General features: G+C 35.1%; 1 protein-coding gene across 15 annotated transcripts in view; it reads left to right on the forward strand.

Moving 5' to 3' along the window:
* Positions 1 to 12508, forward strand: part of ankhd1 (ankyrin repeat and KH domain containing 1) — a 158620-nt gene that overhangs the window by 101101 nt on the left and 45011 nt on the right. For 11 of the 15 annotated variants that reach the window (XM_060837176.1, XM_060837177.1, XM_060837186.1 and 8 more), the window contains exon 15: positions 5132 to 5872. The exons of the other annotated variants lie outside the window; for them this stretch is intronic. In XM_060837176.1, coding sequence (XP_060693159.1) covers positions 5132 to 5872 — 741 coding nt within the window. The remainder of the gene's footprint in view (positions 1 to 5131; positions 5873 to 12508) is intronic. 15 annotated transcript variants of the gene reach the window in all.

A 12508-nucleotide genomic window follows, 5' to 3' on the forward strand; every position in this document is an offset into this window, starting at 1 on the left:
ATGCTGCTTCTGATATTGGGAGTCGTAAAGGCTGTCCTCAAATCTGTGCCTGTCAGCTAGTGATTAAGACAATCCTCCTTTGGAAGGCTTTATGGAATAGAAGTAAGATCTTTGTCTCCAATATGATCAGGGAAAAATGGAAAAGAATCAACCTTTCAAGACTCAGTTTTATGCCAAAACCTGTGTCTTGATTTCTGAGACACCTCTAAGTGGGCAGGAAATTGGGGGAAGAATTGTGGGAAGGCAGGCATTCTGTTTGATGTGACACATTGCAAATGTTGCCCTAATTTTAGTGTTTCTTGCATGACATCGGAGAGAAACATAATGTGCTGGAATATAACTAGAACGGTCACATGGCACTAGCAGAGTGTACAGCTGAACTTCAGTGGTAAGGTTAGACAAAAGGAGGAGAGGGTCTCTTGGCCTATCCTAAACTTCTCCCACGGGACTGTTAGATAATTGTGGTTATTCCTCGCAGGGATGTGATCAGGTATGTTACCTGTGTAGATTTCATGAGTAAGATTTAGAGCCATAATCCTGGTGATGAGTGTGTCTGTCAAGGTATCCAGTGATTAAAAAGGCAATTTTTTGTGGTTAACTCAGTCTTAATAAAATTGTATGATAAGAAGCTGTCAAATGCAGCAATGTAGCATTCCTCAATAGTTTTTAGTGTATGAAACCAGGTGAAGATATGCTTAGTTTTTTCAAGTAAAAGAGAATGTTATTTTTTAAAATAGTAAGTGGATGTTAGTATTTAGAGTCATCTTAATGCTAGCTACTGCTGAATTGACATGCCTTACTGAGGACTACTCTTTACGTTCTGCAGTGACCTTCTCCTATCCTCCTTTTGTATTTGAAGATATTTACCAACCAGGAGTTCCTCTGAGATGTGAGGGCTTGAAGACACTTGAGCAATTTCATTGGTGATCTGAACAGTGATCTCAGATCATTTGGTGGAACTGTTCTAGATAACTCCATACTATATTTAAACACTTTCTTCTGTAATTGAGGATGCTTAGTGTGTAAACCACTTCCACAAGTGCATCAGCTGGAATTGTAAGCTGATGTATGGTCTGAGAGACCTTCTGTTGCAGTGCCTGATGACCTTAGAAATTGACCTTTTCTTGCAGTGCAAAATAGATTGCTGCATATGCATTTTCAAATAATTTTGAGCAGTGATAATTAAGGGCCCACTGTAGTGCACAGCTCAATGTAGCCTACCTTTTTTCTTTATTATTGGTACATAATTTGTTTCCAAATGTTCCCTGAGACTACATTAACCGAAATTCCTTTTTCAAATTGGTGGTTTTAACATCTGTTGGAAGGATGAGCCATATAGCTGCAAAACACCTAATTTTGATTTAGACTCATTAATGATGTGAGTACGGTTAACTGCTGTGCTTATTTAAAAAGTATATTTAATAGTAATTGAAATATTTTGTTAGGATCTTCTATGGGAATGTGAAAATTGCTCTCCCTGATCTAACCACAATGGCTACGCTTTAACTACAAACCAATCGTATCAATTACAGTTTAAGACTTGGGTCCCTAAAACTCTTGGGCTACCTTCCTCTTGTAATACTCACATTAAGTGGTCCATTTCCTTAGGTGCAGCGATACCAAACAAAACCATTTGGTGATCCAGTTAAAAACAAACACACGAGTTGAGATAGGGTTTGTCTCCTTCATGTGATCTGTGATTTGAAACTGATGGAGCTATCTATCTAATACAGTTCTTCACAAGTAACTGTTCACATTGCAGTTTTGACTGTTCAAATCATGAGCAATGATTAGCAAATTTTCCCTTTTGTTAATGAAGTTTCCTGTTTTTAAAAAAAGCCAAACTGTTTCCTGATTGATAAATTAAGTGACCGAGGTTTAAATAAATTTAGCTATAAAATACATGAAATTTACTATAATAAATTCAGTGTTATGTTTAGCAACCTAATATACTGATCACACATTTGGCATTATAACACCACTAATTTAGTTACATAAAAGTTTAATTGTGTTTGATTTTGATGTATAATAAACTGGTGATTGCATTAGGTGAGATATTAAATTTTAAACATTTTCAGTAAAAGATGACCAAAGAAAACTGCTCATTTCCTGTTTTAAATTAATTGTTGACCATCTCGTTTGCATTTAATGTTAAATTTTCATATAGTGTTGACATAATGAGTTAGTTGGCCACTTAATTTTTAATGTCATTTTGTGTTTATAAGACTTTTTTTTACATCTTATACTATTACTTCCTTTACAGTAAACATTGTATGATTGACACTCCAAGCAATGTTTTAGCTTTCAAATCAATTAATTAACACATCTCAAATATTATTTCTATAGCCATGTCCCATTCTTTAACTGCATTTATGTAAAACTAGTTAATTCTGGGGGAAAATGTTGATTGGGGATTTGTATTGGTACAGCTGTTAGTGAAAATATTAAGTCATTACAGTGGACAACTTATGGATCGTTTAATATGTTGAGTATTGTAGTTTAGTTACAAAAAATTGTTTCAAAAATCCCATTTTCATTGTAAAATGTAGAATTCCTGCAACATTAACATAGTTTAACTGTGGAAACCAGCTTTGCTACATGATTGAAATCCGTTCATCTTGAAGTTTTGATTCATTCTGTGTCAAATTTGAGGAGCGTCGTCTGCATGAAACTGTGCCAATCTTTTCATTTGTGTGAATATTGCATAAAAATGTCATCTCATTTTTATGTAATGTAGTGGCAAATGATGCATTATTGTTTGCACACTCAAACAAAAGATCTGTCAAATGCTTTTACATGACCTTCGTGTCTGTCTTAAAAGTTTACACTGATGTTTTTATCAGCCAGAACATTTCCATGTTTGATTAAAAATAAAAAGTTAGAAATTTATTCACTTTGGGTCGGGCCATCCAATGATGGCATTAAGTCTTAAACCCATATAAACAGACAGTTAGTGTCTTTGTCTCTAAGCAAATATTTTAAAACCGCTTTTTTTTCAGGCAACTGAATTTTGTCAGTTCTCTTTTTTTGTATTAACAAAAAAAAATGAAACTTAACAGAATAATTCCTAATTGGGTTTAAAAGTTTGAGGGTTCCTGTCTGCTTGAACATCCAAGTTCAATAAGTTAATGGATTGTTTTAAATTTCTAACTTGCCTACATTTCTATTAATTGTAAATTTAATGCCAACAGAAAACTGAAGCTTCAATAATTTTTTTCTCGGTTGCCTTCTGTACTATTTGGCTTTTTTGAGATTGCTGTCATATAAGATATACCTGCATAGTACTGGTGGACTCATTCGCCAGGCTTATTTCACTTTTTTAAAAAAATTGTACAGTATATGCATTGATACTTTTCAGAGATGAAGGCTAAAAGTATATTCAGCCTTTATTATTGACTAAAGTTTCTCATCTGAAAATTTGTTTCTACCATATTTAATCAATTTTATGCTTTTTTGGAAGAGGATGATACTTTTTGGATAGTAGTTTCAAGGGTTCAGGTTTACTGTGCTTTTTTTTCAAGTAACAATTTTTGTGAGCATAAAAGACATCGTGCATTTCAGTTGTACCTTAGTGTAGTTAAATTTCCCAAGCTGCTTCACAGGAGCATTGTGAAACAAAAATTTGACAGCCACATAAGAAAATATTATGACAGTTGATTTAAAGCAATATGTTTTAACAAATGCCTTAAAGATTGGAGAGACAGAGATGGGGAAGAAATTTGAGCTGAGAGTGAAGAGATCTAAAGGAATGGTTGCCAATAGTGGAGTAACTAAAATCAAGACAATCCAAGAGGCTGGAATTAGAAAATTGTTGGTCTGAATAGGTTGCTGGGATAAAAAATTAATGAGGCCATGGAAGAATCTTGGGTTGGAAACTAATGTGGGCACAAAATCAGATGTGAGTTAGGATAAAGATGAAGGTAGGAATATCAATGTGCTCTTTTCCCTTTTGACCAAAGATGTGCTTCATCCTATCCAAGTTTAATGTTTACTTGATAACCAGGGTCACTGATGAGGACAGCTACTACATCTATATTCCCCCCCCCATCCCAAGTCCTGAGATAATGGATAATGTTCCTGCTACTCCAGCTAAGATCACCCACTCTTTTTTTTGTTAAAAAAACAATAGAGGTTATGCTTGACACACTACTTTGTTTGATATTAGCACAGATATGATTGCATGAAACTATGGAACCTCAAAGGAAATTTACTTGTCTTGAAATAGTATAATGTGATTTAATTCAGTGACACAAATATTTACATATTTGTACATCACTATCTTCTCTTTCCATGTGGCACCAACATATGGAGAATACTGAAAATTGATAATATCCAAAATATATTTGATTTCTATTGTACAAGTCTTTTAAAGAAATCTAGAAAAGCAAGAATATTTTTTCCAGATCATTACATAATACAAATCTTATTCTGATGGATAATTATAATTTATCCAGTGGCTAATTTGATTTACCAACTCATAGATCAAAATTAAATGGAAACTGGGAAATTTCAAGTTTGTCATTGGCACAGGTTTCTTCAGGTAACAACTTTTAGTTGCATTGGTTATCTCGTATTGGACAGAAATGGTCCCAAGTGTAAATATTGTAAATGTCCTTCAGAAAATTTGAATTCCTACTGATGCCATATTTGGCAGCTTTTTACTTTTTCCTATGAGCCAAGATTAGTTTGATTCTGTTAAGTTATTACTGGAAATTCTAAATTTATATAGGCATAGCATTCAAACATCAGAATGAATAATCATTTAGTGATATTAATAATACTACATTTTTAAAAAGTCTTAATATTGCAGTCAACTTACTATTTTTGCATTTTCCCACTATATCCAAGCTTAACATTTTGTAGAAATATCATGATGGGAGACTGTTTGTGTAATGTTTTTCCTTTTCCTCTTGCACTGAGACAAAAATCATGGCAAATAATTTCAGATACCTTGCAAAACTGATATATCTGGAATGCAAGTACTTTTAGATTGAACAAAGCAAATATAGAATAGTTTATGTTCAGTGCTAGACTGAATAAAAGCCACAAAGTGGTGAAAAGTTTACACTGGTTTCACATGGGTAAGTAATTTTTGCATGGCATTTTTTTCAAACATTTTTCGTGTGCTTAGGTACATCCAAGCAGAAGTCCAGTCCCCTGCAGGTAGCGGAACAGGATGTCCAGCCCTTCCACGAATACCAGCCTTTAGAATGCATTGTGGAAGAGACGGAAGGCAAGCTGACAGAGCTGGGACAAAGAATTAACGCAATTGAGAAGGCACAATTGAAGTCACTAGAGTTGATTCAGGGAGACACTTTAACCAAAGACAAGATAGAAGAACTTAAAAAAAGCAGAGAAGAGCAAGTCCAGAAGAAGAAAAAGATTTTGAAAGAGCTGCAAAAAGTTGAAAGGGAATTGCAGCTGAAAACTCAGCAGCAGTTTACCAAAGAGTACTTGGAAGCCAAGGGTCAACAGCAGACACTTCAGCTCCAGCAACAACAGCAGCAATGTCCACATGGAGGACTGTTCCCTCAGGTGGGGACTGGTGACTGTCTGCCGGAGGAAGACTTTTCAAAGTTGCCTCAGGTGGACACCATCTTGCACAGAGATGGCCAGCAGCAGCCACCTGCAACCCAAATGGGGTTTGTTCCTATCCAACCTTTAGCAACTCAAGTGTCTCCAAACTTTACTAGTTCTGTTTATCCTATCACTAATGTACCTGATCTACAGCGAGTAATTGTGAACCAGCCTTTGTTAGGACAGGCACAACTTGCTGGACTTGGACAGGGACTCTTAGCTCAAGCACCTGATGGATTAATGGTTGCAACTCCAGCGCAGACGCTAACTGACACTCTTGATGACATCATGGCAGGTGGGTTCAGAATTGGTCAACTTTACCTTTTACCTTTGCTCATACCTACTAGCTTTTAGGTACAAATGGACTTGTTGTTAGATCCATTGATACACAATTATAGTTTAACAGCACACTAATGCTTTAATGAAACTACTGTAATAGTAAGGCTGCATAAACCAACTAACTAATACCTTTCAAATTAGTTCTTGATATTTGAAATATATATGCTGAAAGTGCAGAGGAAATAATCATCTGAAAGAGAAAGTAAGACTCATGTTTTGAGTAATTCTTGTTCACAATTGAATAGCCCTAATGAAGGTCAATCTTCCCCAGTTGGCTTATTTTTCTGTCAGATGCTTGTTTACATGGCTATGCATTTTTAGCAGATTTTTTAACTTCAGATTTCCAGTTTTCATAAGCTGTAATTTTATTAATGCTTCGCCTCTTCAAATGAAAATAAAATGGGCTTGCAGATAAGGGATAAACACATTTGAAATTAAGTTCAAACATTATACATTAGCTTTAAGACATAATCAGAACTTTTATTGTTCAAAGTTGGCCTGTTTTGTCAATCAGATGTGTTGATGCATGGGTCAGAATCTCAATTTTGACATTTGTTCTGCCCTTAACCTCTTTTTGTAAATGATTAATAGCTAGTCTGTCAAATGTTATTGACCTTTATCATACGGTAGTTTAAATCCCATCAAGCTAAAACAAATAACTTGGGTAGTTTTATCTTGGTTTTATCACTGCAAAGCCAGTACCACTTTGATGTGAAAAATCTGAAGTCCAGATCCACCTATAGTTAAGCAACTACTTCTAAATGATTATTTTATACCTGTGGCTTTGCTCCACTTGCAATCTGATTGCCACAGTACAAAAAATAACAATAATAGATAATAAAAGTAATAACTTCCAAACAATTTCAGCCTACCAATCTTGTTTACATTTACATGAAGTAGCTGTTACAAATAGTTGTCCTTTCCTTTACCAAAAGCGAACAGTGAAGTTCTTTTACTTTGTGTGGACACTGCCATAAGACAGCAGTTTAGCATAATTGCAGTGCTTCCAGTAAGAGTTCAAAATCAAACATGATAGACATTAACAAACCAGTACTGACCTTCCTATTTCACATTCTAGCTGTGTTTCAAAGGTTTTTGTAACATGTTGCCATTCTCCAATCAAAATACTTTATCCTTTAGAATATGAACCAAAGTGATTTGAACTCTACTTCACAAGTATCTCTGTGTATGATAGAAAACTGTTTACTTTTCTAAAATGGGCATCACTTTAAATGTTTAATCGTGAATCAGCCTCATCTTTAGACTTGGGAATTTAAATTTGTCATCTGATAGAATATCTTTTTTGAAAATGATAATACAGCTATTTTGTTGACTGTGGTGAATAATTGCAGTATTTAAGGTGTTGAATTTATTTATTGGAGGTGTCAAAGGCTAGCGTATGGTCTTAGTGATGGTTTGTATATATCATGATAAATCTTATTTATGAAATTTTGCACCAAAAAGAGGATTGAAATGAACCAAGTTAAAGGTGATATTAATTACAATCATAGATCCCATCTTTCAAGTATTTTGTTAATTTGAAGTGGTTCAACAAATATAATGGAAATGGGTAGTCACAGTGGTGCACTTTATTTTGCAATTTCAAAATTGTGGTTCTCTGATTTTATTTGATATTTAGTGATCTATTTAAATTAGCCTGAGGTGTAAAATTTGACTTGCAATTTCAAATATGATCAATTGACATTTTTAAAAAACTAGTATAGTTTTCATAACTGATTTGATTTTCATATTCAGTTGGATTTTCACTTCATAGAGTGTATAATTGAGATTTGATCTTATTGAATTTCTTAGCTGTTAACTAGATGTTGGTAGATGTTTGCATTTTAAAACTACGCTGTTGCTGCAGTGGTATACTGCAATAGTGGCATCTAGTGGTGGTGTTATGATACTTTAGTGTTATATTGGAAATCTGCTGCAAGCAAAATCCCTTTCGTAATTAAATCTTAAAACAGCCTGACACCTTGAGAGCAACACTTTGGCTTTTTTTCTGTTGTAATTTTAAGTAACTTGTTTTGTGTGCTAAATACATTGTGAATCCATTAATTTGGACTTTGAAGTTGTCACTTAGTGGGTTATCAGTTTTTAAATATTCAAATTTTTTGACTTAAAACTGAATTATGCTGTATACAAATCTTGGAATGAATAGCAGTTGAATTTTAACAATTAACTTCTTGCCCCTGTAGGTGGAGGGATTCTCACTTGAAAGTATTTGTCCTCTTGATTACCTCATATAGCTAACAGAATTGAAACCAGCAGTGAAAAGTTACCTTAAGGACTCTGCCTTGTGTTAAGGTAGAATGTTGTACAAATGTGTTTTTCTTTTTAATTGTTTTGATTACTTAGCTGAACTTATCTCCTCCTAGAAATCAGCAGTTTGCATTGAAAAGTTTCTGCAAAGCCACTCTCCATTCTCCAATAGTTCTGTTCCTTAGCCTTGACATTGGAAGAGCTCTCACTACTTGGCCAGTGATACTTCCAGTGCTACTCATTCATACATTTTGCAATGAGATTGCTGAATTTAGGTATAGTTTTATGCTGTGCTTCATGCTGACTCAGTTTGAGCAGAATAGAGTCAGGTTAATTTCACTCAGCACTATTAATGTGAACTGTCAAAAGAGCTTTTCCACCTATCAGTCTTCAGCTGGTCCCATTCTAAAAGTTGAAAGTTAAGATTTTAATAACTCTGCTGTTCTCGTATTTGTCCATATCATTACTATTCAAGGAGTAAAACTGGGGCCCAATTGTGCAAATATTACAAGAACCTGGTGCTATGCTGAACTATTACTTATGGTTTTCAAATCTTTGTGATGCATTTTAACACCCCTTTTTTTTGTCTGTCTCTGAATCTCTCAAGTTGCACGTTCTTCTAAAATGAACTGTTGTTTTTGCAGCAGTTTTTGCGTGGAAACTGAAATTAAATTTGCCAGTATTCTGTCACTTGGTTGCTGTTGTGTGTTTTGCTAGAAAATGCATGTTTGAGTATTATCTGAGAACTTGATGTCCTGGTTTGATTATCCCCATGTCATTTGTGTAATCCATTTGGTCTTGTGTATGAAGAATGGTCACTTGACTGAAAATTCAGAATATTTAAAGTAAATGAACTGGTAGATGACATCCAAAAAGTCTGTTGATCTAAAAGGGTCCCCATTTAATTGCTGCATATTAAAACAGTTAAGTATTATTTTTGTTCTTTTGTTGCAAAAGAACAAAAATAAAATTTAACTGTTTTAATATGCAGCAATTGAGTGTGGACCCTTTTAGGTCAATAGACTTTTTGTTGTGCAAGGTGGTAACTTTGGCAGTCATGTACTCTCCTAAATCAGAAAAGGTAATATCGGTCCTCCAAAGGAAATTATCTTAAATAATTTTAGTGCACTCTGATGGAAATAGAATGCTAATGAAATGATGTTTGAAAGGGACCAGGCAAACAGGCTCTAAATCAGTTTCTAACCCTGCAGTTCCAGAAGGCCTAGGGCCTGTGGGTCCCAACTTGAACACCATCTTCCTGTCACCTAGCTGGAGTATTAAGCTTTTTTGTTCAGTTGCTATTTTTTTTTCTGTCCTGGTCAATACAAAGGAGCTTAGATTATCCAAAGGGCACAGGCAGGGAGTATTTTGTCTGGCTAATCAAATGCCAGTTAACCAAGCATCAGAACCTTGCGATCTTGCCAGATAATTGGATATTCAGATAATGTAAAGCTGGATAATTGAGGTTCCTTTGCATTTATCTCCAATGACACCAAAACAATCTGTCGTTACTTGTTTGTAGGAGAATTTGTGTAAATTGGCTGTTGTGTAGCATTTTATAACAGTAACTAAGCTTCAAAAATAAGTGTGCTTTCAACATTTATATCTAATGTTTATGATCTTTCATGGAAAGCTGAGACGGTCATGTAGTTCTCTTAACTTGCAAATGAGCTTTCTTTTTAACTTTTAAGCTTCACATGTCTAATATTTTATTAATGAGATTCTTGCCATCAACAGACTTTTTGGAAAAAGGTGATTAAGATTTTTTCAGTTTGTAGTAATATGCACTTGACACACAAATCTGCTATCAGCAGCAACTGTTAAAACAAATATTTTCACAGACTACTTATGCTGAGAACACAACAGAACAACATGTACGTATGTGAGATTTGAAGCATTTAATTCTGAAAAGCATTGCAAAATGTTTTTGGAGCCTTTATTGTAACTGTACTTTGTCCTGGGTCTGTGAATGCCCAGCTCAATTATTTCCAATTGCACCATATTTTTTTTAAATAAATAAATCTTGGTTTTTTGACCACTTTTGTGACCACTTGTTAATCACCTAGTGTGAAGATGTTTGCACCAGGCCAGCAGGGCAAAGAGCATATTAAAATTTTCATTTACAAGATTTTTTTGGCCAAGGAAGCTGAGTTTAGGAAGCCATTTCTTATAGTATTTTCCCCTCCACCATCATTGATTGGAATCAACCTCAACACATTACACATTCTCCAAGGGTTATGGATTACTAGCCTTGCATGACAATGAGCACATGTGTAGTATAAATGGGAGAATTATACAATTTCAGCTTGAATTTCTGGAGATTTGAATTCACCTGATACAGCAGCATTATCCCACTGTCAGTCTGCATTATTAGCGTTGGCATTACTTGAACAAGTGTTGAATTAACAATCATCTCTACATTTCTTTCAACTCATTGACCTCCTCGAATAGTATATTCTGCCCCATCTTCCCTTCAGTTATACATTACCTTGCACTCGTCTCTATTGAGCTTCTCTGGTCTTGATTCTCTGTGGCGTTGAATTCTTTCTAACATCTCTGCTGCTTTCTTGCTTGGTGTAATCTGCATGTTTAACTACTGTTGTAATTAGTCACCAGTACAGGAAACAGGAGGGATCCTGCTCCCAGCTGTGGTGTACTGTATTTCCCTACTCAATCTTGTGATCTAGTTCCCTTTTATGAGCACTTCAGCTCGCTCATAACTTGTAATCTATTCAGTGGCTTAATTTGTACAAGTGTCTCTTACGTGGTCCTTTATTGGAGACCTTTTGAAGTCCAGAAACTTTATGTTTTTTCATTTCACCTTCCTCATAGTTGGCTGGGCAAGTTTGTATCCTGAAAAACCTCTTGCTTTATGCTAAATTTGCTGAGATTAGCAACTGTGAATAATTTGCATAATGAGGCATGAATCCACAAGAATACTAATTCTTAGCTCTTGGTACCTTTTGTTGTGGAAATGCACACTTGACCATGTAGAATTAGATATGTTGGGACTCACCTGTAAAGCTCTGCATGATCAACTAGTCATGATGGAGCATGTTATTCTGGATAACATGACAAAAAGACTTGGCAATGTCCTGTTGAAGCAAAGGACTTCAAAGTGTGGAACACTTTTGGGGGGGGAGAGCCTTGATGGACATTTTCTACATGTTAATACACTAATTCAAAAACAGCAGCCAATTTACAGAACAAAAAAACTCTCCTACCATAAATAAAAGTGAAATGCCAGTTGCTTTTAGTTTAAAGGCAATTTTGCAAGCAAGTAATGCTGTTTCCTATGTGGACAGGAAGTTGGGTAAGTTTAGCATCTCATTTAAAAGGTTGCATTTCTAACTCCTCTAGCTCTTTAGTGCCTGGGTGACTTGGTACCTAGATTATCTGCTTAAATCCTGGAGTATATAAACCCATTACCTTGCATCAAGTGTATTATTAACTGAGCTGAATTGAAACTACCCATATACGATTTTGTGTGACTGCCTTAAAAATTAAGGGGAGAAAATTAGGGAAATAAAAGGAAAAAGCCAAGTTCATTTCCATAATTTAAATGCTCTCCCCTCCCAAAACAAAAAGTCCAGGCTTATTGTTTCTGGAAACATATTTTCCTGGGGCAATATTGCTCCAAGTTGCTGAAATCTTGATGCCTTAAGTGACCATTCTTCTTGTCTGGTGATGAATATTGGCATGATGTTTGACCACAGGCAGCAACAAAATCCTGAATCCACTATCTATAATGTATATTTTATTGCCAGATAATCAAAAATAGAAATGATAGTTGTTTTAGCTTTACTTGAAGTTAAGCTGTTTATTATCTATTGCCCTGCCCCAATATGTTGAAGCATTAAGGTATAATTGTAGTGCTGCCAGCAAATATGTATCTGAACTTTGTAAAGACTACAGTGAAAATTAGTGCCATTTTGGTCTTTATAGTCCACGAAATTGTACATCAGTCTACTGAATCATTGGGATCCCATTTTTTCCATTTGTAAATTGTACAGCTAAATGTTGTTGAATGATTTGTGGGAGGTCTGTTTCTATACAAATAATGACTGAGTCACAATAGTTTTGCACTTAACCTTTGCATAATTATAGAAATGGTTTCAAGGGTTTTGCATTGGCTTAACCACATGACCTTCAGGAATAATGCATAACGCCAGGATAGCAACTGGAAATGTCAGCAAGTGTTTCTCATTGGGTTACTCCTGGCCAACTACTTTAGTTGGACTATTTCCATCTACATAGGTGGGGGAATTGAGAGAAACTATTTCATCCAAACAATATTTCCACCTGAGAAGAAAACCTTTACATG

Source organism: Hemiscyllium ocellatum, chromosome 16, assembly GCF_020745735.1.
Source record: "Hemiscyllium ocellatum isolate sHemOce1 chromosome 16, sHemOce1.pat.X.cur, whole genome shotgun sequence".
NCBI classification, from domain to species: domain Eukaryota; kingdom Metazoa; phylum Chordata; class Chondrichthyes; order Orectolobiformes; family Hemiscylliidae; genus Hemiscyllium; species Hemiscyllium ocellatum.